At 40.4% G+C, this 25,902-nt stretch overlaps 1 protein-coding gene across 1 annotated transcript in view; it reads right to left on the reverse strand.

Moving 5' to 3' along the window:
• The window catches only part of LOC147728924 (stimulated by retinoic acid gene 6 protein-like), a 538,794-nt gene that overhangs the window by 345,314 nt on the left and 167,578 nt on the right, over positions 1–25,902 (reverse strand). The window contains exon 3 of the mRNA XM_086959168.1: positions 20,871–20,968. Within this exon, the coding sequence (XP_086815294.1) occupies positions 20,871–20,968 (98 nt within the window). The remainder of the gene's footprint in view (positions 1–20,870; positions 20,969–25,902) is intronic.

The following is a 25,902-nucleotide window of genomic DNA, read 5'->3' on the forward strand; positions in this document are numbered from 1 at the left end:
ACAACAGGGACCTTTGGCCACAAAGTAACTTTTTGGGAGGATATAAGATATTTCACAACCTTTGGAACAACTGTTTCCATCTCGCAGCAACTCTGATAGTTTAAAATGAAGTAGTTCCCGTTAGAACGCAACAAAAATTCAGATTTTATTAATGGTATGGGAACACCCTTCAAATAAAACACAAGGTTAGCCATGGTCACATTACAAACTGAATGAAGTGTTAGTTCTTTACAGACGGATGAGTAACTCAAAGAAGTTCCACATTCATGTAGACTAACAAAAACCTCTTTGTCCTCATGCATACAATGGTATTGAATGAGGAGAAAAAGCGGTGGTGGTCCGATGGCGGTGAGCTGTCTGCCATATTATAAGTTGGCCAGAATGCCTTTTCAAAGACCAGGGCTGGACCGCCGGCACCGCTAGCACACTCCCAACCGCCGGGGTCGCGGGAAGGCAGCTTCCAATGAGCGGTACAGATGTCCGTATTAGGAGTTAGCTTCCTAATGAGCAGACTGTGGCGGCAGAGACTGAGGATTTGGGTGCACACTCACCCCTTTCCAGTTCTTCCCAGCAGATTTCGACATGGATCCCTTTTTCCAGGTCCCCCCTACACTCGAGGATCTTCACCCAGAGTAATACGACCCCTTCTTTGGTGAATTACAGGTAAGTGCTTTGGTACCATGTACCTATTACTGGGACTTCCCACATATGGGTAGGACTCTGGCAATTGGTAGGTAGCATTTTCCACATATATCATGCATATGTGTGTATTCAACACATGCAGTCGGAATGTACACACAGGCATTGATATATATGGAAATAAATTGCCCACTGCTCCTAGACCACCACAGCCATACTGCTGGCTCCTCACGAAATTCGTAATGCGGCTGTTGGAAGGCCTCAGGTGCAGTTGTCTTCTAGTGGTCGCTGATGCAGTCCTTCAGCAGTCGGACCGCAAAACTCGCAAAAAGGCCCTAAGACATGATGTATAAAGACGTGATGTATAATGAAACGTTTAAATGGGAAGAGAAATGTAACTGTGAATGAGCAAGACAACAGATGGGATTTCAGCTACAGTAAAAGGCAACTTATCTAAATGTTCAATATTAAGCATTGTGTAGGTTGCTTCTTTTTTAGCGATTATTTTCTGCACGTGTCTCAAATTATATATCAAAAACAATTTAGTTGAATTCAATGGCACTCGATTTGATTTTAAAACCTGTATCATTCAACTTATTTGAAAAATCGATCTTAACTGACTCTGGTCAAGTTGAAGCATAGACGTGTCATATTATATTATATCAAATGCAGATAGAACAACATTATTCAATGAATAAATATGAGTTGACAGTTTAGTGATGCCATTATTGCCAACGCCTTTTCCAAGTTTTCCTAATCAATTTGTCTTAACTGTTCAGTGGCTTCTTGTGAATAAATCTTACACATTTCATTATAAGTACATATATAAAATGTTTGGAAAAAGAAGATCTGGGACCCAACAAAAATTCTGTTAAGCCATATTATCTCAGAGGAGGAATAAATGGCCTTTAACTGATGACAAAGTGGAATGTTCTAATCATTGCTGGCATAATTTTCCAATGTTATAAGTAGTACCTACTCGTGAGTGTTGTGACTGAATTAAGTGGGGGTCCAGCTTGCTTGCCTTAAACTCAGTGGAAGAGTTAAAAAATGACCATTACACACATTAGTATCTATTGGTCATAGTAACCACCCATCTGAACCAGAAAGTGAAGAATTGAGTGTTCCATTCTGCATCATTTCATTAACCCCACTCAGCTCTACTGTGCCTCATGACGGAACCGTTCCGTCATGAGCATCGAAGGGGTTAAGCTATTCTGCTGTGAAATTAATGAACTGTTGCCAGTTATCAAATTTCTCTACTGAGGGAATGCTTGTTGCATTTAAATGTTTAGCATTGCCCAAGCCAAGACATGTAGACTGCTGTACTCTTTTGTTTAAAAAATCATTTGACAGGGAATCAGACAATCCTTATACAGAGCATTAGTACCCTGGACCTGCCAGTATCGTGCCCCCATACAGTTTTTATCTCAATATTGTCCTTTACCAATACTCATAACCCTTTAGGGCAAATGGAGAAACATATGAATCATAATAAATCAATTTTGTTTGGGTGAACATATTTATATTTGGTAGGAAAAGCATAATCTTATAATATTATGAAACTGGATCTGTAGAGACTGTTGCAGGGATGGTGCACATACACCGTACTATGCACAGGAAAACAGGACCCTGGTGTATAGGGGTTGTACCTTCCTATCACCTTCTTACCCAAAATCCCAAAACCGACTAGCTATATTGTCTTATTCATTCTCCTACATAATCAAGAAGCTACAAATGATTACACAACCCAGAGCACAACACTCCTGACTCTCTCAGGATTCGCGGTAGCAAGACATACCCTTTCACTCACTCACTAGTATTTAGCCACAATAAGGAGTGTCAGAGCCTCTGTGTAGTTCAAAATGTTTACTTTAACTATCCTGCTCTATAATGCAGTATACGAGCCACTATCAGCAGAAAAATGCATAAACCTAGAACAGTTACCATTGTTAAAATACCATAGAATATAAATGGGGATGTCATCATATAAAGACAGTAGAAAAAGGACTATAAACTCTAACCTCCCTCCCCTTGGTAGGTAAGATGAGGTTTATTATTTAAAGGAAGATCTCTAGTCTTTGTCAGCAGACTCCATACCTTTAAAGCCCAGATGGTAGGTTTACATCATAGGACCAGCATAGCTCTTCTCCAAGGAAAGGTCTCTCTCCAAGTGTGTGTGAACAACATGTATCCCGCAATATAAAAGCATGAGCTTTCCAGCAGTGCAGCTGTGTTTAGCATGTTTTGTCTAGGTGCTAGGGACTGACTAGAACAGAATAACAAGGGGTATGTTTATTGACCTTGCACATTGTGTTCAGACTAAACTCCAGGAACAGCAGAGAACGCAGACATCAGAGAGTTTTTATGTGAAAGGCACAAACTCAGCATTGCAAAATAAAGTCATGTGGTAATGTGCGCAAAAGCAGCATCATGGCAGCAGAGCTCATGCTAACTTAGCAATGTCAAGAATGACCCTAACGGCCATATAACGAGGCATGACCAGAGAAATAGGAGAGCTTCCTTAAATGTTTTAGGACTACCCACAGGTTGTGTCAGAAAGCGTTTCCGCTGTGTATAATAAAAAAACGGTATGTAGAGTACTAGCACTGTGTAAATAGTGATACGCATAATGATGGTAACAAAACATTTCACTATACTATGCAAAATTCAAATATAAATCCTAATTTTCAAATACTGTGTATCATTCTAATTTAGATAGCATATTAGAAAGAGTCATGACATCCCATTCGTCAGAAATGGAACCTGGTGTAATAACATCACCCATAGCAATTTTAAAAACATGCGAAATTTGCAGTTTCTCTGTAGGACCAAAAATCTCACAGAGGACTTCAGCCCAAATTATACCATGAAGAATAGATAATGCAGTTGTTCATCAGGGACAAGTTTCTTTCGACCTTATGTGATCAAGAATGATCATATGCATCTCAGATACTAGTTCTGGAGAAGTGCAATCTGGGAAATAGTGCCCATTAAACAGCTGGAAAAAACTAAAAAATCCAATCCAGATGAAAAGAAAAAAATAATGAAAGAAAAATTCAACAGTAGATCCATGTAGAAATCAGGCATGTCTGTTGCAGCCAATAGAACAGTGAATGACACAAGGAGGTATGCAAAGAGTCTGAAGAAGAATCATCAATATTGACAAAGTAACCAGAGGCAGACTAAGTAAAAACAGGGTAGAAATAAAAGGATCCCTTTGGGCAAGTATCCAACCGAGGAGCGACCGATTAGTTGATAATATCCACCCTAGTCGTTACTAACAGTCCATTACCACCATTTATACACTTTAAGCTTGAACTATATGCAATGGGGAAAAAACACATAACATACTGAATTAAGAAAATATATCACCTGAATTTATTCTTATAAAATTTGCTTAAAAACCCGGGCTAACCCCTCAAATAATAAATATCATGTCAAAATAATTCATAAAAAGACAATACATTTAAAGTAATAATCATAAAATGGCATGAAAATATGAAAAGAGTGAAAGGAACAAAGGCTTGGCTGCAAAACTTAGTCTTAGCAAGTTACAAATCCGTTCTTGTGTCATTATACGGGCATGGAGATAAGGTTTCTTTAGTTGGCTTTTTCGCCCCAATGTCCAGTAGACGGATTGTGAATCAAGAGATGGCGTCGACGCGTTGACGCGTTTCGTTGGAGAAAAAGGCTTATAAGTCCATCTTTATCAAGACTTGAATCTAAACACTTTTTAATTTGTTCAATTAATTTTCATGCAGATACCTGCATCACTAGGAGAGACTTCTTAGTCTGTAGTAGTCATATCGCATCTTATATCAATAAAATCCCATCTTTTCATAAGAAATGTATTACTTGGTGGTACAGAAGTCGCAACTGGTTTTCTGATTGATAGTTTTCAAAATTGTAGACCGTCTCAGTATTAGTCCTGTATTGGTCCTTTTTCAGGAGGTTATTCACGTAATTTTCTTGGGGGCCTAACCTCGAGCTGGTTGTGCCGAGGTAGTTACTGTTCTTGTCCTCCTTCCCTCTAATAATTAGGGATCCTTATAAATATGGAGGTACGGCGTGGCAATCCTATCTTCCGGATCGGCTTGTATAAGTAAAAACAGGGCCTCTTCAGGCTCAGAAGAGCTGGTATGCACCTCCAAAGGTGGTTCATAGTATAAAATCTAATTGCAAGGCGATTTTTACCTGGCATCTTTTGTCGCGGTTTACCCTGTCCTTTTGCTTCTGACCACCTGTTTTTGACTGTCTGCTGAGCTTTGATTTTGCTGGCTTTAGAACTCTAGACACTTTCCCACTGTTGTCCAGTGCTAAAGTGCATGGTTTTTAGGGCTAAAATGTAATGCCATGTGGTTTCTCCTCGATAGGCATATTTAATTTACTTATAAGTCCCTAGTACAGTGCACTACATGTGCCCCGGGCTTGCAAATCAAATGCTACAAAGGGAACTGCAACTCTGTTGTGCCACTCATATGAGTAGCCCTTCAAACCTGTCTCAGGCCTGCCAGTCCAGATTCTGTGTGTGTGTAGTTTTAAACTGCCATGTTGACCTGGAAAGTTTACCTACTTGCCAGGCTAAACCTTCCCTTCTGTTACATGTAAGGCACCCCTGAGGTTGAGGTTGAGGCAACACGCTTCCATAGAACTTTGGCGATTGACACTACGGCAGAGTGTAAGCCCACTGAGAAGACTCACAGATGGAGTTTTGTCTCATGCTTGAGATAAGAATAGAGCTGGTATGTTATGTTATGTTATGTTATATCCACTTATAACGCGCACGGATACTCATGAGTGTCCCGGCGCGATGCGGGTAAAAAAGGAAGCTAACAGGTTAAAAGGTGGGTCTTGAGTTTTTTCTTAAACACTGCAAGGCATTCCAGGCTACACTGGCCTTCACTGCAAGGGAGCTAACGCCCATCCTCTGAAGCTTGAATCGAGGAACCCGAGAAAAACGCAAAGACCTAGATCGAAGCGAACGCAACAGTGATAGAAGGAAAATCTCCTCTGGAGGTAGAGGGGGCGAGACCCATGGAGGGCACGATGGGCCAAAACGAATGACTTGAACCTGACCATGTCAGCAACAGGAAGCCAGTGAAGAGAGCGTAACAAGGGAACAGCACTATTCCTCTTTGAGATGCCCAACAGCAATCTGGCGGCCGCATTCTGGACTACCTGGAGCTTCTTGAGCAGGTATCCAGGGGACCCAACAAAAAGCGCATTGGCGTAGTCCAGTCGGGAAAGAATGAGGGCACAGGTGACCACCGTTTGAGGGAGAAGCGGAAAGAAAGTCCACAGAGTCTTAAGGAGCCAAAGCAACAGCCTGCCAGTTTTTTTATATGAGTGGAAAAAGAAAGACTCTCGTTGAACCATACTCCCAGATTTTTTACAGGCTGTCCCGACATGGGAGGGAGCGGGGAGTCAGGAGGCCACAGCTGCTCACAAAAGTCACCGGGAAACTTGCCATAAAGCAAGATCTCAGACTTTTGTTCGTTGCATTTTAACTGTGCATCCGCCAGCCATTTAAAAATGTAAACCAGACACTGTTGTGCTGCTGAGGCAGAGACAGATGTTGTATCTCAAGTGAACAGTAGCTGCGTGTCATCAGCATAAGCCATGACCTTAGCCCGAGCTCCTAAACCAGATATAGCAGTGGTGTGAGATAGATATTAAAGAGGAGCGGACTAAGGGAGGAACCCTGTGGAACTCCAGTGGTGACCAGCTGGGGGGAGGAAGAAAAAGGGGGGAGCCAAATCCGCTCAACCCGCTCCTCCAGAAAAGATCTAATCCAGCCCCAGACCGTTCCTGATACCCCAATCTCCGCAAGTCGGGCCAGAAGGCGAGCATGGGGGACCGGCTCAAACGCGGCCGAGAGGTCCAACAAAATTAATGCTGCCCTCCCGCCAGCGTCAAGACACTCCCCAATAGCCTCAACCACCTCGACTCAAACAGTCTCAGTGCTGTGAGAGGCTCGAAACCCTGATTTTGTTTGGGTAGCTCTAAGTTTCCTCTTGGCTAAGGGACAGGGTATGAAAATACATTTCAGTGTCAAGTACTGGTGCCAGGCGACCTCGCTGCCCTGATGAAATTGCCTTAAAATTGAGGTGGCAATGAAACATGTCGGCTCAGTATCAAGCAGGATGCATAATTTGCAACCTTTTTTAATTTGAATAAGTGCACAGTGAATAATAAAGTTGGCATCGATTAAAGTGCAACTTATTGTGAGCACCAATCAGCAAGCTCCATTGGTGGTGCACACGTGAGGTGTCATCTTGACCTTTCACCATTTTTTGATTAAGGTGGTTCATTCTAGATACACCATTCACAGTGGTGCTCCTGTAAGTTGTTCAGGGGTAGTGTAGTTCGGTGACTGCCATTTGTAAAAACTAGTTTATTTTAAAAGTTTAAGGCAATAAAGTGGGAGGTTATGACCTCGTAATATAAAGGAGAGGCGTATATGGGGAAAAACAGTTTAATCCCTGCCCCCGCCTATATGATTAGCCTCAAGAGAGGTGCCTTGAAGATCAGGTCTCAATGTATTGATATTGTTTGTTGAGTGGAGTACGACCTGGTTGAATTTTTCCCTCTGTAGCTCCTTGCTGTTTGTGTACCCCTGAGCTGGACGCAAGGTATCCCCATGGGCAGGGTGCAGTGTATTTAAAAGGAAGGACATGTGCTTTTAAGTTTAACATGTCCTGGTAGTGAAAAACTGCTACATGTATTTTTCACTAGAGGAAGGCCTATCTCTCCCATAGGTTAGCATTGGAGCGACACTGTAATGTAGTGTAAGCAGGACCAATTGATGTTGTCAAAACATACAGATATTTTGGGGTGGTGTTTGATAACAGAGTTTCTTTTAAATGCCATTTTAAAGATCTAAGGGCAAAAATGATGGTTTTAATTCATGCTTTTACAAGTTTAAAAAAATTGTTCAATAATCAATCTTATGATTATATTCCTAAAGTCATGACATCTAAGTTAGAGCCTACTCTTTTATACGGCTCATTCATTACCATAGGGAAATAAGTAAAGCTTCTGGATTTATTGGTGGCCAAGGCTTTTAAATCAACTTTTGGGCTCTCCAGATCAGTAGCGCACGCAGGTTTAAGACTAGAGTTTGGTCTCCAAAGGCAGAGCTTGGTGTCAGCCATAGCTTTTTTAAATGTATGTTCTCTATGTTTTCTGCTGCCCCTGCCGCCCTAGGGAACTATTGCTGGATTGATATAAATAAGTCTAACTATACTGTTAAATGGAGATCTTATTTCAATATGCTTAAGGGATATTGGTCTGCAGGTTGCAATTCAGGAATTGAGAATGCCCAATTATAAGTTGATGTTAAAATAACAAATTAAAGTTGATTCCATTAATTTGGATAAAATCGTGAAAGAGGGACAAAGCATGGATGGTATGTGATTAATTGGTATTAGTCGTCACGTATTCAGCCCTATTTGGCGACATACTTCTCTGCTAAAAAAAAAAATAGCTTTTTAAATCTACGTATGGGAATAGATTCGACAAAAGAGTGTATCCAGCCTTGGATTGAGCAGTGGATGGATGCCGACTGCAGATTATGTGGATGGCCACAAGAATCATTAGTTCACATAGTATATGTATGTCCTAAACTGATTACAATTCGGTGTTTTTATTTAAAACCCCAGTTTTTGAAGATTGGGGTTAGATCAGCCCGCCAGGCACTTGTTAGGTCCTTACTGGTGAGTCGATTCCTTTGTCATGCCAGCTAATGACATTTTTATATGCAGCTGAAAAATGTTTGATATTGACAGTTTGAGATGTATTAAATTTGTATCGCCTGAACTTAAGAGACCCTCTGCTCAGTCAGATACCTAGTAGTACAAACTAAACTTACTGTAACTATTTTGAGACAGATATATTTGTTGAACTTCATTATCGTCCTGGACCTATGGAATTACACTTTATGGCACATTAACATCAAATAGGTGTAATATCTAGCTATAGTAATTACTGAGACAACCCTGAGTCAGACCTAATTGATGCACGTTATTATTGTCCTTGAGCTTTGGAATTACTAATTATGCCCATTGACACTTTAATTCACAATATGTGCAATATCTTGCTATAGTAATCATTAAGGTTTTCAAAAATGAATTTGTTTCTTCTTGGAATTAGTTTTTATTGCATGATCTGGTCTATGTTTGATTTTAAGTCATATTTATGAATGTATTGGTACAATTGTTAATAACATTTGCAGTACAGAGCTCTCTGTTTTTAGATATTATATGATTGAAAAGATATTTTGATTGCAATGACTTTTATTAATCACTCAATAAAGAATTAAACTCTAAACTCTACAAGTGTAACTTGTGACTGAAGTCTCAGGGACATCAAATACTACACCTGGATCTTGCTACCAGCACCTGGACTCCTCTGCTGTGAGTCCTGACCTGTCGCGTGGTTCCAAATTCAGTCCTGGTCCCTTGGAGTTGAATTTGATGCTGTAACCATTATGCCAGCGCACCAACTTTAGCTTTGAAACTGAAGCATTGCAGTTGCATACACCGAAGCCATGGACACCGCTCACCGAGTGTGTGATGTAACGACCTCGACTTTCAACACAGCCCGACTTTACCACAGCGCCTCTTGAGCACTTCCTCACCAAAGTCTATGATGCACCGCTCTGATGCATCACCTTCAGCCCAGCCATTCGATTCGATGCCATAGAAATGAGCATTGCGCTGTGACACCAAGATATTCGAACCGAGGCCTCGCACAATTAATTGGCGCATGAAGTCTTCTGCATAGTACATTGTCCCTGGGCGTTAAAGCTTCAACTATCTTGCAATACCTTAAAGAACCAATGCATCACCTGTGTCCGGGACGCCTCACCTCCTCTGTGCCACGCACTGTCTTCAACTTCTGACACATCCAAGGTACTGTAAGGTGTTCTGCGTGACTCCTGTATCCATCCCACACTCTATCATGGTTGGGTTAAACTTGTGGATTTGTACTAGTAATGTGCAACCAGATGGCCCCAGTTGGAGCTATTGACTTCTAAGCACTGCACTTTCCCTTTACAAATCCATATCATGACTTTTATGTGTTGGATTTTTGTAATTTTGGCTTAGTTTTACTCCGATAAATATTAGCTATGTTTTCAACCTGGTGTGGTGTTTTCACTGTGTTACTGTACTGTGTGTGTTCACAAATACTTTACACTTTACATCTTTAGTTTTGCTTACCTCCTCTATGCCAAGCTACCGGAGAGTGAGCACAGGTAAACCGTTAGTGTATACCACACTTACCCTGACAAGAGTGTGGGTCCCTAATAGGACAGGGTGCATACCTCTGCCAACTAGAGACCGCATTTCTAACAGTAGAAAACTGCAGACTCATATCAGAAATACCTCCTGTGTACTCATCTTTAACTGGTACGATTGAAAGTTCAGCATATGAACACCTCAGTCTGGGACTAGAAAGATCAGCACTACTTAGTGCATGCAGAGGAATTTCATGCATGGTAAGGAGAGGTGACAAAGAACTGTCCAGAACACCCATGGCCTACCACAGAAAACCGGATAAATGGTCTAACTTGATCAAATCAATTGACACTAGCTGTTTCTGTTTGCAACCAGCAAGTGGTGGCAAAATCACAATACGAATACCTTGGACAACAAGGACTGGCACTGGTGCACGGTCCTTCACTTCGTCAGTGGCAGAACGTTTAGAATTTACATTTCAGTGCTCATTAAAGAAGACTTGAAATTCTTCTAATATAGTGAAACTTTCATTGATGTTGAAGCGCACATGTGCTGCCACTGAACCAGAGTTATCAAGATCTGGAACAAACATTTGAACCCTGAAGAATACCTCTTACAGAGTTCTACCACCCAACAACCATCTAGGCAGATTATTTAACACTCTTTGGATTTCAAACAGGTGATGGATTGAACTACAACCTGAACCTAATCTCTGGCCATTAAGGACTGCTTCAAATCACCGTTCTTCCATTCCACTATCAAATTTCCCTCATGATGATAGAGAGTGGAATAATGCACAGTATCACCCAGGGTACCCATAATATCCTGGTATAGTATCCTAGTATGTCTTAGAGACAAAGGACAGTCCCTGGTCTGAGTGGAATGCTGCTACTGCATATGTACCGATAAATACTTGTAAATCTTTAGTAACAGTTTGAACATCAGTTGATCGCAGTAGCCACACCCATACAAATTGAGAACAAAATTCAACAGACACTAAGATATATTTAATGGCATCATCCGTTTGGAGTGGTCCACAATGATCTAAAAAGACATATTGTAATGGATTATTTAAAAGTGGTGTCTGCAGTGGGATTTTTAATTTGTTGACAGACATCACATCAAAGGACACATTTTTTGTATATTTATAAATACCCTGCTACCAGTAGCTCTTCTGTAATGAAGACCCCAAAGAAGCTTATGCTTTATAGCATTATCTTTAGAATATATCCATTCAAGTGCCAATAAGGTAAATTATAACTAAAGGACTGCATGTGGTAAAAGGAATCACACTATAAGTGTGGGGCATTCTGAATCCGTATTCTGCAATGCCTAAACCAAAGCTGAGTGGTACAGTCACCCTAAGTTTCTGTGTATGTTTTTTGTGTCTGAAATACACTATCTTACATGCAGCCGAGTACTTGTACCAGCTACGGGTTGGGCTGAGCCATCATTATAAATTATGAAACCATATTCATCTAGAGGCAGAATTTCACTAGACATGGGGTATTATTGTTATCTCAAAATAGGGTCAAAAACATATTCTGCATCAGTAGCTGTCAAGGAAGAGGCCCACTGTGTCCACGCTGAGTTGACCGGTCTCGGGCAGGCGCAGCAATATAGCGACCATATTGGGTGGGTGGAATCGTTCTGATGCGGTCCAGCTGCCGCATAAAAGGGGCAATTCCCAGCCGGCTCAAGACTCTGCTGTGTGATAATTTTCCCTCCTGAGGCGGAAGCCGGGAGGTTGCTGTATTGTTTATTTTGTGCATTTTAACCTGAAACTTTGGCTTGATTTAATAAGCTTTTAACCTGCTCCTATCCCCCTCCCCATTCTTGTGCAATAATCACTTTGCTGTGTCGCTTTATTTTGTTTATTCATCCCGTCGCCCCAGCTTGAGTTAATAAGCTCTTTCAAACCCGTCACCATCTCCCCTCATTTCCTCCGCTACCCGGGCAACTCTCTGCTGAGTGCAGATGCTGAGTTGACCGGTCCCGGGCAGGCGAAGCAACATAGCGGCCATATTGGGTGGGTGGAAGCGTTCTGACGCGGTCCAGCTGCTGCATAAAAGGGGACGGGCATGTCTCCGCGCAGTGGTCGCACTCAGCGGACGTGCCGGATCTGTGCCAGAGTCCTGCCAGAGTCCTGCACGTCTGCGCCCGTCCGCGTCCATGACGCGACTGTGACCAGAGACCTCGCAGGCTCCCCAGCTATCATCTCATACGATAGGGAGACTCTATTCATGTTAAAACCCAAACACTGTGCTTTTCTGCACACTATGCCACTGGATTTAATTACGTCCTCCTACCCATGCATGCCCTGTATTTCCGGAAAGGAGGGAGGTAACCCAGCGACTTGTTGCCAACTTCTACAGGCACCTGTTCGGTCCATCTCGGCTAGAAAAAATCTAACTTTTAAGGCGGGTTTGATCAACTGTCGTTCATTGGTCAAATACTCCTTAGATGTAGCCCAGACCCTGACGGACAATAAGTGGGATCTTCTCTTCCTGACGGAAACTTGGCTTGGGGATGAATCTACCCCAGCTTTGTGCCTGGCCATTCCCCCTGACTATAACATTTTATGTGCCAATAGACAGAGCCACAACAATGATGGAGGCGTCGCTAATATTTATAGGGCACAATGGACTATCTCTTCTTTCCCCTATGCCCAAATTGAATCCATAGAAACACTACCTTTTTGTATCAAATTGGCCCCTCATATCACATGTTCAGGTCTATTGGTATATCGTCCTCCCAAGTCCAAGGTATCTTTCCTCCCGGTTTTCTTGGACTTTGTGCTTCAGGCCAGTTCCCGCTATGCAAATTTCACTCTGCTTGGTGATTTTAATATTCATGCAGAGGACGTTCTTGATCCAACCAGCCTCAATTTCCTCTCCACCTTAACCAATGGCGGATTAAAACAACTGGTCTCCAGCCCTACACATAAAGCTGGACACATACTTGACCTTATATGTTCCAATCTGACGGGCATTTCCATCAGCAAACCTTATCCAGTGATCTGGTCTGACCATTTTTTTATTCCCTTTTCCTTCCTTCTATGTCATCAAGACAGACCTAGGTTACCGGCCAAGACGGTTGGCTGAAACTGGAGCAAGATCACTCCAGAAAGTATAGCCGCACGCCTTCTTTGTACTACCCCTATGGATGCCCCTGATTTGGACACCAGGTTGACTAACTTCAACAGCTGGATCTCCTCCGCCATTGATTCTCTCGCTCCTATAAGGCCCATAAAAACCTTTTGCGCTGCTCCTACCTCTCCTTGGTATTCAGACGAACTCCGCAAGTGTAAATCCGCCTGCAAACTTGTGGAGGGACGATGGAGATATTCTTTCTCCCCAGACAGTAAACCTAAATATAAAATAGAATCCTAAAGACTACCGGAAGAGGATAATCGACCATAAAAGAATCTATCTGGAGGAGAAAATAAACAGAGCACAAGGCTCGACCAGGGAAATCTTTAACACAGTAAGAACATTTACAGATCCCATGGCTCTCAAACGCCACTCCCCGGTGTCACAATCCCTTTGTACTCGCCTCTCTGATTATTTTGAGGAAAAAATCGCTTCAATCTATGATTCCTTCCCCTGTGACAGCAGCCCAGGCACTGTTGAAAAATCTGTAGATCACTCAGAATCTGCTCCTGTTTTTTCAGACTTTGAGGAGATTACTCTAGATCATTCTTTGGCAGAACTATCAAAATGTAGATCTGGCTCACCAATTGACCCTTGGCTGGCCAAACAATACAAGGCTTTGGCCCGCTCCTTAACCCTATACTAAACGGCTTATGGAATGACTCCCTTAGGACAGGCACATTCCCGGATTCTTGGAAACATGCCAAACTAATCCCCATTCTTAAAAAAATCACTGCCGACCCAGACGAACCAGCAAATTACAGGCCAAAATTCCTTATTGCCCGCCCCAGCCAAGGTCCTTGAAAAGCTGGTACATCAGCAGCTAGCAGGTTTCTTTGAAACCCACAGCTTATTCCATGATTCCCAACATGGATTTAGACCAGGCTACAGCACCAAATCAGCCTTGATAGAGATGGCTGATTCTGTGCGATGGAAGCTGGACGGAGGTTCAAGAGCGGTGTTGGTGCTGCTTGATCTGTCGGCAGCATTCGACACCGTCTCTCAACCCGTCCTGCTTGACCGCCTCAGGTCTAAGGGTATTCAAGGCAATGCCTTGGACTGGCTGTCCTCTTTTTTATCTAATCGGACATAGGCAGTATTTACTCCCCCTATACCTCTGACAGTCGTCCGCTAAAGTGGGGAGTCCCTCAGGGCTCCTCACTGAGCCCCCTTTTATTTAATGTTAATTTCTCCCCCCTGGCTGAGCTCATTGCTAAGTCAGGAATTAAGGCAACCTTGTATGCTGATGATATTCAACTTTTATTCTCTTATGACACTTCTACTCATACTACGTTCGACCCATTAACCCCTTAAGTGCTGCCTCAGTGCATTGGCCGACGGCAGCACTACCTCCCTAGTGCTGCGCACGACCATTGGACGTCCATTCAGCACTAGTTCCAATGGACAGCGCAGCACTGGGGAGGAATGTTTAATAGCAGCTATGAGGTTAAAAGATTGCCTCCGTAACATCGCCCGCTGGATGGACAATAATTTAAAAAACCGAGGTTCTCTTCTTCCACCAATCCTCTCCGCTGGACTCGAACCTCTGGTGGCCTCTCGACCTGAGCATGCCCCCCTCCCCCAAGGATTCAGTAAAAAACCTGGGGGTTAGATGGGATTCTAACCTTTCTTTTCATAATCAAGTTCAGACGGTGTCTGCTGCATGCTTTTCAAAAATGCGGATGGTTAAAAAGTTTATCAACTTCCTTCCTAGCAACACCAGCAAAATCATCATACAGGCATTAATAACATCCCATCTTGATTATGCCAATGGTCTGTATCTCGGGCTCGCTACTGGCCTTTGCCATCGTTTGCAGACAGTCCAGAATGCTGCAGTCTGGCTGGTCTGTGGCATCTCACTACGAGAGCACATTTCGCCACATCGACCCAAGCTACACTAGTTACCAATTCAAAAAAGGGCGGAATTCAAAGCCCTTTCCCTTACCCATCGTGCGATCAAGGGAAAGGGCTCCGCATATCTTTCCTCCTGTCTTCGCCCTTATAGCAATGAGAGCCCTTCGATCCAGCTCTAAAGCTCTGCTGTCTATCCCCAGATTTAAAAAAGTATGTTCGGGGGTAAAAACCTTCCAGGTTTGTGCCTCTGCACAATGGAACAAACTCCCCATTTCCATCCGGATGATTCAGGAGGAGTTGCCTTTCCGAAAAGCGCTGAAAACTTTTCTTTTCTGTTAAAGTCACTGGTATAAGATTCAGCAAACCTGCAGAAGTGCCGGGACACCCCGTTGGAGTAGCTGTGTGCTATACAAAACACACTTAATAATAATAATAATCTTGTATGTAAGGCTTTCACTTTAGCAATGCTGGCCTTGGTGATGGCCTCTAAGCTCGTAACAGGAGACACCACAATTATGCATTTCCCCTGAGCTGAGAGACGTTCCTTCAGCATAATAGTCTAAACAGCAGTCAAAAAGATTTCAGTGGAAGCACAACACATATCTGCATTGGAATATGAATGTGATATTCAAGCAATCAGCACCGTTTCTTCTTCATTGAATAAAACATATGTGTAACTACTGGTAGCCGCAATTATGCAGATCCCTAAATTAGTGGTGTTAACTAAAGTAAGTAAGTGTTTAGACTCAAGCATATCTGTTTGTAAATTTCTGAGAATGGTAATATGTTCAGTAGTCCAATGTGTATTAGAAAAATCAGTTTAACCCATTGTGCATAATCTGATATGCATATTCTATTAAAATTTAGAAAGCCCAACAGTGATTGAAGCTTTTATAGGTATTTGGTGGTTGCAAAAAAGCACATTTCTCTAACAAATTTGGTGCTAGGTTCTTGCCTTCATTCGTCAATACCTATCCCAGAAACAGGACACTGAGAAAGGCAATTTTAGAAAATTCAATTTATAGCTATCATCAGTAAATCCCAGAATAATACAATCCACTCTGGCCAAATTTGTGTCTAAATGATCATCAGTGATTTAAATATCATCAATATAGGACAATGCGTCTAAGTCAATTTCTTGTAAAATTTTCATCACTTGGGCAGCAAACAGACCTGAACTGTTCTTATACTCTTGTGGGAGCCTACACAATCTTTGTTTGGCTCCTAGTGACAGAAATGCAATCAAATTGCAACTCTCAGTCACTATATTTTGACAGAAAAAGTAACTGGAAAGGTCCAATGTAGTTTTGTATTTTTTATTAACTATATTATTTATCAAGCCTGTGATGTGGTAATTTTATACAGCAAAAATCTGTGTGACTGTTTAAATGTTGATAATTTAAGACTATATGATTTGAATTATCAGGTTTAAGCACACTAAATAATGGATTATTCATAGGGGAGACACAAGGCTCAATCACACATTGATATTCTTTTTTTTTTTTCATTATTTTTTTATTTCGGCAATTTGCCATAAAAGATTGCACAAATACATAAAAATAAAAAAGGAGAACATGCCAGTTTTACTAATGTACAATCGTTAAAAATTTGACACAATAGATAAGATAAATAACAACACATGCCTGCATGGTTGGATAGGCTACCGTTGGATCGTGCAAGTAAATGGTAATGCATTTTTAGTTACAGTTTTAAACCTATTTTGCTCCTGGCAATATAAACAGAATGAAGGAATCTGCAGACACTAAAAACAATGATTTGAGAAGTATCGGACTTAATTATTCTATATGCCAGATTACATGACCTAATTCCCAAAATGTTACACAAGGGTTTGATCCATTTTTTCCTGGCTTTGGAATATGCTTGACAGAAAAACAATATGTGAACCTCATCCTTCTTGTGATTTCCTTCACACATTAAGCAATTTCCACTTGCTACATGAGTTTCGTCTTTATTTTTCCTACACCAGTATTCCTTTATATAGTTGGTCATAAGGTTTCCATAACTAAACTTCATAAATAGGGTCTTTGCAAGGGGGCTCAACTTCATCGAGGAAGACCTCAAAAAGGGGTTCGTCCTTAAAAGTTACAAAGTTATTCACTAGAGTCCCACATCTGTTCCCATTGACTAATTGGTTATTTATAAAGGACCAAAAGACATTTTTCACCATGATTTTTGTGTTATGTGGTAGCCTTTCGGGATGCTCCCATAACTGTGGGAGGCCTAAGATGGAAAACCACGTTTTAATTTGTTTGAGCCAGAGAATAGAGTTGGTATTCAAATTGTGATAGAATTTCCCTAACAAGGCATTTAGGTTCATGTTTTACAGGGTATTGTGCTTGCACCTGCAGGCTGAAACTTATGAGTATAACATGATAAGTGATTCTTTATCCGAACCCTAGCCATATTTACACTACGAGGCGCGACCGCCAGATTATAGATACTGGTGACACGAATCCTTAGACGGCTGAGGGCGATCCATCGATACAGTGGACGCCGTTGTAAGACTTGGAAATATGCCGGATTTCAAGAGTACGGGGTGTGAGAGTACGATTACAGATTTGTGAATTTAGTCTGTGATACTATGGGTGAATTACTGATACAGTGAACATGGTTCCTTGGAAAGGACGCACCCACATATTATAGAAAATTAAATAGATTTTCGGACATTTCAAACTTTTCTAACTTCTTTCTGAAGATATTCGCTTTCTGGGTACAAGTACCCTATGCCTACGCGTATTGTGAGTTAGCCCTGATGAAGTTTCCATGGCACTAGGGGAACGAAACGCGTTGGCTGTGCCTTTTTTATGAAAAAACGAATATGAATAAAAGAAGAATTTTCTAATCAGCTATATTGACTCTGGTTGGAGTGCACCTTCCTTTTTTGTGGACATTTTAACTCTTAGGCATCCCTTGGCAGCGGGAGTTGGGAGCAGTTGCACCATCATATTACTCAAATCACAGGAACAAACGTGCTTGACATTGGTCTGCTGCTGTGTCTCTTGCGCCTTTATCCCAACCCGCCTGATTGCGATACAATGCTGGGGCTTGCACAAGAGCCCATTCTGCGGCATATGCTGCTTTCACTTACTTGGGAAAAAGAATGGAAAAGGAAGGTGTTATTACATCCTTCCCTTGTGGGACTTATCCACAAATCTCTGGCAGCCAATCTACCTCATCCAAGAGAATGTTGTATTCATTAGTTAAATTCTGCCAGAATATTACTTTAATAGTACGTGGTATGTTACCTTTAATTTGTATCTCCAAATCATAAGGTCTATCAGGAGGGCTTAGCCACTGATCTAGAGTTTCAACCTGAAATAGTCATTAGTCAGTCTCGCCCCACATGAATCCACAGTTGGACTCCAATCACAGCAATGAAAACACTCCCCGGCAGCCTTCTCCTCATATAGCGAGCTGGAAAGTGCAGTACCAAGTCGGTACATGGCAATTTTAGGATCCTTGGAATCTTGAGTATGTGTACTCCAGTCCTGAACATGGCATGATTCCATGTTGCAGTGTTTCTTGTCCCTGTACGCTGAGAACATACACCTGCTCAGCTGGTTTGAATCTATATTACAGATAGCTATTGATTCTAGCTAGATCATGACTATCTCTTCCTAACAGCAGCGCTCTTGACCAGCTGCACATAGTGGGCTTGCTAACAGTATATGTATGTTTTGTCTGTCTTTGTTTATTTTCTGTATGATGCATTGAACCCTGTGACCTAAGGGTCTGACTACTGGGCAAAGCCAGCATCTGCACCCAGTGGGACTTGAGTAATTCACTTGTATGGGTAAGACATGCATTACTCTTGGAGATACGTGCATGCCCATTTTGTTTTTCTGATGCCCGCCGCCGTATTGCAGCACAGTTTTTAAACTGACGCATGGTTTGCAGCGACCACTTATTTTACAGTATCGCAGTTGCCTGTTCTCAATTTGATCTATAATTGGTCTCACAGTGCACATACACCAGATATTTGCCTGTTTATTTTAAGCAGACCAGATGGTAACAGCATGTTGGAAATCCTGCATATAGCACGCTCCATGTATGCCTATCATGTTGTGATTACATACTAAAGTGTTTGTTTTGTTCACAGGTTTAGTGTTTCTGGTACTTTTGTACCAGTCCCCAGACAGGCAAGTAGCCTTCACTGTTACTTGTAATTATGGTTGCATGCCATTTGGTGTGATGAACCTTAGAATCACACAGGTGCACTGACATTCTGTTTGTCATGACGAAAGCTTGGGACCAATTTTGGCCATAAAAATATGGCAGAAACATGTTGGCTAGCTGAGGGTCATAGGACTACTGTACTCCTTTTTTGTCCCTCCCCATAATTATAATAAGTACAAATATTTTTAATAATAGTGCCAAATAGTGCCATCCAACCTGTGAATAAAGGGATACCTGGGCGGGGAGACATTTTTAGTAGTAATATTAATCCCCAGTCACAAAAAAAGAGTATATATGCAAAGAGCTCCCTGGAATACGGTTGGGCCTATCCCGACTTTTAGCAGCCATAATGAACCAGATAATGGAGCATGTCACCACTAGAGTGAGCGAGGGTTGTATATAAAAAGGAAAGCCTTGTCCTCCCCTGTATTTCAGGACACCCCATTATGTAAAACCCCACTCTTTAGACCTGTCAGCATGAATTAGTTTTTGTTGGCTATAAGACTATGCACTTTATCACTGCTAACCAGTGCTAAATTGCTTGTGTTCACCACATAATACCTCGCAAAATTGTCATATATCTGATTGGCATATTTCATTTACTTATAAGTCCCTTAGTAAAGTGGTATCTCATATACCTTGTGCTAGTAAATGAAATGCTACTAGTGGGCCTGCAGCACTTATTGTGCAACACTAACTTAAGTCTGCCTTTAAAGTTGTCTCAGGCCTGCCATTGCAACCTACTTGCACTTCTAATTCCCAGTTTGACTTGGCAAAAAAACCCTTTGCCACACCTAAAACTCTATTTTAATACATGTAAGTCACCCCTAGGGTGGGCCATACAGAGGCTATACAGCAGGGTGCATTTTATTTAAAAACTTGGACATGTACTTTTAAATTTTAGATGCCCTGGTAGCGAGAAGCTCATAAAATTGTTTTTCACTACTGTGAGGCCTACCTCTCCCATAGGATAACTTTGGGTTACCTTATTACATTTAATATATGATAACTTTTAGTAGGGAGAGCAGGTGGCAATATTATGTTTGGCTTCTAAAGAATTTGAATGTAAAATCCTCTGTAGTGTTAAAGTCTGCAGTTAAGTCACAATTCTGAAACTGCCACTTTTAGAAAGTTGGCAGTTTCTTCGCCTAGCCTTTGGTACCTGCGGTCTATTCCTGGTTCACATTATTAGATGTAGTTGGAAGTTGGCCTTTGTGTATTCATCCTAGACAGCCACACAATCGGGGTATTGGCTTTTGGCAGGATGGGCCATCTGGACAGGATGGGCGGAGCTATGCAAAGACAGCCTCTGTCCACACACAAAGAACTACACACTAGCCTTTGGTAATTGCAGACATGCTGGGACCAGGGCAGGGAGGTGGAAGATCCCAGATATGTTGAATTGACAGTTTAAAACTGCATACAGGATGCAATGATAGACCTGAGGCATGTTTACAACATTTAATTTACAGGCCCTGGGTACATGTAGTACCACTTTACGAGGGACTTATAAGTTAAGTAAGTGTGCGAACTGGGTGTGAGCCAAGTTTACCATATTTGTGGAGTGAGCACAAGAACTTTATCACTGGTTGGCAGTGGTAAAGTGCACAGATTTCTAAAAGCCAACAAAAAACTGTTCAGAAAACAGGAGGTGTGAAGGCTAAACGTTTGGGGGTAACTCTGCAGAGAAGGCCAATTCCACCAATTAGCATCTGGAAACTGCCATTTGGAGTAAGTTTACTTTGTGTTAGCACAGAAACAAGAGATGGAGTGCATTAGTACTTACTCAATTATACCAAATCTCTGATCCAGAGGCAGGTTATCATCAATACGGTGACGTTGAGTTCGCCGTTGTATGTAAGACAGGAGGACTGTTATGAGTACCTATGTAAAAAATAGATTTTCCTCAATCAGAAAATATACTCTGCCTCGTATACATTTTATTGCCAATTTACTGCAGAAGCGAGATTGATTGTACTTGCAACCTGTCCATCTTTCTACCACATTAATATCTCTCATCACTCTAGCAAATGAAACAGCACTATCGATTTGCCTGAGCTACCACCCTTCTCATACTACCAAACCAACACAGTCTCATTCAAGTGAGGCGAGTTTCACACGTCAGGAGGCAGCCTCATACTGTTGTGAATGTTATTGTTGCCAAACCATCGGATTATACAGATATGACATCATCAACCTTTCTGCCCACTGACTCCCAGAAATTAATAGATGGAGCAGCAGAACATATTCCAAAGCATGATTGAACACAAAAGAACATAAACCTAAGTACAGGTGGATGAACAAAAACAGAACATAATAAAAAGCAGCAATGGACTACAAAGAATTGAGTGTCAGTGTCACGGTCTAGAAAGAATATATTCCAAAACACTGATGGGATATGCAAAATGGTTTTTCAAAGCACAGAAAGACAAGGCTGGATGTGCCCAAAATTTGCTGTGCAAAGGAAACCTCCCTATCACCATGTGGTCCACAATCCCACCTTTAACTACATTAAGTAGGAGCAGAGCACCCGGGAAATCTTTTACTTCATCTGTAGTGCAAATAGTTATTACTCTCCCTGTGATACAGGAGAGATATAACTTCACTAGGAAGACATTTGTAGTTAGCATCATTTAAAGAACATTCTTTCTGTCACAGTCTCAGACAGAAGAGAAAGCCTTTGGACTAGATTTATGACCCTATCACACAACATAACACAGCACCCAAAGCTGTGGGGCGCTGGGTGACAGGGAGAGAGGAGGATAGTGCCATAGCTACAGAGATATGCCAATGTCAGTGCTTATTTTCAACTGGTGGTTTCCAGTGCTCAGCACAGGCACTTAAATGTCAACACCCGCACTTATGACAGTCTGCCACATTGTGGTGCTGTTTGATTAATTTATATATTTTAGCACAACTACAGTTGTTTATTAATTCAATATAGATTAAAAATTACTAATCCCTGCAGCTCAAGGCATTCTTATAGCTTTGTTGGCCTGGAATAGTTTGGATTTTCACACCTATAGGAATGTGATGGTAAGTAGTTGACACTGTCATTTGCAGCACTGGCATAGGCAATTGATGGTGCAAACTGCAGTGGCCTCCTGACGAGGACCCTGGTACATTTATTTTTTACAAATGAAGCACTGGGCACTCTCCTCTCCACTCCCTAGCGCTAGTGCATAATCAGGCTGCCAAGCTCCACACACACACACACACCTTTGAACCATTGCACATGGCTGTCTGCTTGAGTCTAGCATAGGCTTTATATTTGTAGGGTACCCTCCAGGTACAATATCGTATGTCTAGACAAATTGTAAAACTTGTCCTACTTTGTTTGTGTGCTGTACAGTGCAGCACACATGCAAAGTTGGAAAAGAAAGGAGAAATAAAAATACTTCTACTTTTAAGACCTGCTTCAAAGCGTCATCATTTTCTGGAGCAAAACTCTGGGGCATATTCTCAAGGAGCTATCGCCCAGTTAACGGCACTTTATCACAGCCAAAGTCGTGATAAATATTAAGCATGGGCACATTTTGCGAATTCGCAATCCGTGAATTTGCGTATTTGTGAATTCGCGATCTGCAAAATTCGCGAACTCGTGCAAATTTGCGTTTTTTTTTATTTTTGCGTGTTCGCGGGGCGCTTTGCGTGTTCGCTGGGTTTTTTGTGCGAGACCGCGATGCGCCCTCTGGTTCATCACTGCCACCCTCTCGTTTTTTGTGACCTTCTGCCCTCTGTACCACTTGTTTTTGTGGCTTTCTGCCCTCTGCCCCACTCGTGTTTGTGCCCTTTTGCCCTCTGCCCCACTCGTTTTTGTGGTCTTCTGCCCTCTGCCCCACTCGTTTTGTGCCCTTTCTGCCCTCTGCCCCACTCGTTTTTGTGCCATTCTGCCCTCTGCCCCACTCCTGTTTTATTTTAGAATGGCGCCAGCAAGCTGCCAGCGCCAATCTAAAATAGTTATTAAGTTAGCTTCATCAGGAAGCACTAATAGATAAAATAAAGCAGGTGCTCGATTACAAGCTCGAATTCCAATTTGCAGATGTAAGAACAAGTTTATTGCGAAGTCGTCAGAGGTCCTGATCCACTGGCAACTCTAAAGCAAATTTTTCAAAAAAGGAAAGCTTTTCTTTTAAAACGTAGCCCATTTTCTGTAAGGGAAAACAGGCTGCATTAAAAAAAAGTTCACAGATCGGGGGTCTTCTGAGTCTCAATTTGTGTTCTACATAATTAATATTCATGGGGAGGTTGAATTGCAACCCACTCAACTAAAATATAGGTCACATTGTTACATTCTTTACTGGGTGCAAACATAATTGTTGCAAATTACAACAGGATTTTTGATACCAGTTCGTCTAACATCTGGCCCTCCATTTTTTACTCAATGTTTCTGTTTCTGAATTCATGTTTTTATATTTTTATAATGTTTGTCTCGAGAAGGTTATGTGCTCCATCTACTGATACATTTTGCAGATTTGTCTTACTGTATTACTTATCAATGCTGTAAACTACTTTGTCACTGTATTGTTCCTCTTGTAAAGTGCTCTAATGTACATGGGCCATGTTTGCATCACATAAAATTGAATGAATAAAATTATAAATAAATAAAAATGCATCTGTACCAGTCTGACATATGGTGGGACTGCCCCTAGCCGATGATGGTGGTCCCTCAGGGATATTATGGCATAACCATAGGTAGTGTATGAGAGTTACTTAACATACAATTTTGTATGTACAGCATTTTTATTCAATTATTCTTTTTTGTGGATTACAACTACAGTACATCATTTTGTGTGATGATAGTAAGGTTAAACGTCAGTGGGGGCACTTACTGTGATGTGAAACTAGAGAGAGACCCCACATACCAAGGGGACAGGGTTCTGCTTAACACTCAAATAAATTAAATCCCCTCAGACTAGAAACACAAAAATCACACAAATCCCTAACAAACTCCACTATAAATACACCTCGCATTTGAAAAAATCCCACATCCAAATACCACAGAAGTTTGAAAAAATATATATGACTTTAACCTGTTTATACAAATATATTTCACATCAATATACTTTGTTACATATCATCGTTAAGTTATAAACACATATACCTCACAACAAAAACATAAAACAATATAAATCAGTGACTAATAAAATCACAAATGGGAGAACAATCTTAAACACAATCATCAGTCTTCATAGACCAACAAATCTACTCTTTGTTTCAACAAGCGTCCATTAAAATATCATATCCCATGTTCCTAACCTTAGTGGCACTTTCTGTGATGTCATTGTTGTTAGGCTCATATATCATATGGTGCGCAGACAAAATATTGAGTTTTAAATGCCGACTTACAGAAATATTGAGTCCTAAATATTGTGAGTGAGAAATATCGACAGCAAGAATATCACGGTCAAGAATATTGATTTAAGGTAAGAAATGTGGATTTAAAAAATATAGAAGTCATTAATATCATTTACAAAAATATAATTGTTTAAAATATCCATTGTTTAATTAGTGTTATGTATTTTTGTATATATTTTAAATGTATGTGATGTAGTTTTTATATTTTTTAATGTATGGGTTAAATTTGTAGTAGTTATTCATTTTATTTTATTTAATTTTGCATTTTTTAGTTCTGCAGTGTGTTGGGGGTTTATAGGGTGGGAAGTAATTTAATTATAATAAATAATGATAATTTTTTATTTATATATATTTTTTAATTGAGATTTATAGAGTATATTGTGTGAAGTTGTTTTTATTATTAATGAATTATTATTTGGTTATTAATTAATAATAACTAATATTAATTAATTAGTAATTAATTGTGATAATTGTGTTATTAATTTTTGTTGCACATTTTGCTTATTGAAAATTAATTATGGGAATCGTGTAAATAATCTTAGGTGCAGGTTGAGGGGCTTATAGGGGTAAAAGCTGGGAAGTAATTTATGTTTAATTAATTGATAATTAGATGTCAATTAATATTAATAAATTCATTGTAAAATAAATATGGAAATTGTGTAATTCATTTTAGGTGTTTGTTGTGGGGTTTATAGTGGTAAAGTGTGGGAAGTAATTTGTGTTTAATTCATTATTAATTAGTTGTTAATTAATATTAATTAATTACTTGATATTTAATTAGGGTAATTGCTTATTTTTTTGTGTGTGGTTTATACTTTTAGAGGGGTAAAGCGTGGGGATTAAATACATTTTCCTTCCTGTACAATTAGCTGTTTAGTAGTAATAGTTTGTTGTTTGAAAATTCATTTTAATTCTGTAATGATTTTTTTTACCGTTTAATTGTAGCTGTGTGTTGTGGGGATTATAGGATTAAAGTGTGGGAACTTAATTTATTTTTATTATTTTTCTTTTTTTATGATATTTCTTTAATTGGTAAATAATTATGTTAATTATTGAAATACTTTAAAATAATTTTTTTGATGTGGTTTGTCATTTGTGTGGTGTTATAAGGTAGGAAATAAAATAAATAAATGTATGAAATAAATAATGTTTTTATTTGTATATATTTTCTAGTTAAAATATTTATTTGTTTGAAGTTTATTTTTTATTTTATTTGGTATTATATTTGTAGGTATTTCTCATATGCAATTAACATTATAATGTGTTTTTATTTTTTTATTTTTAATATTATATATATTAATATTTTAACTTTTGACATATGTATACATTTATTTATTTAATTTATTTTTTAAAATATTTTTTGTTTTTTTTAAATATTCTGTTTGTTTTTAATGTTGAACTGACTGGAGTGCGAATAGTAAATGTTATCCCTCCGCTATCCAACACTTTCCCTACTGTTG

Source organism: Lissotriton vulgaris, chromosome 2_2 (assembly GCF_964263255.1).
Source record: "Lissotriton vulgaris chromosome 2_2, aLisVul1.2, whole genome shotgun sequence".
Taxonomy (NCBI): Eukaryota; Metazoa; Chordata; class Amphibia; order Caudata; family Salamandridae; genus Lissotriton; species Lissotriton vulgaris.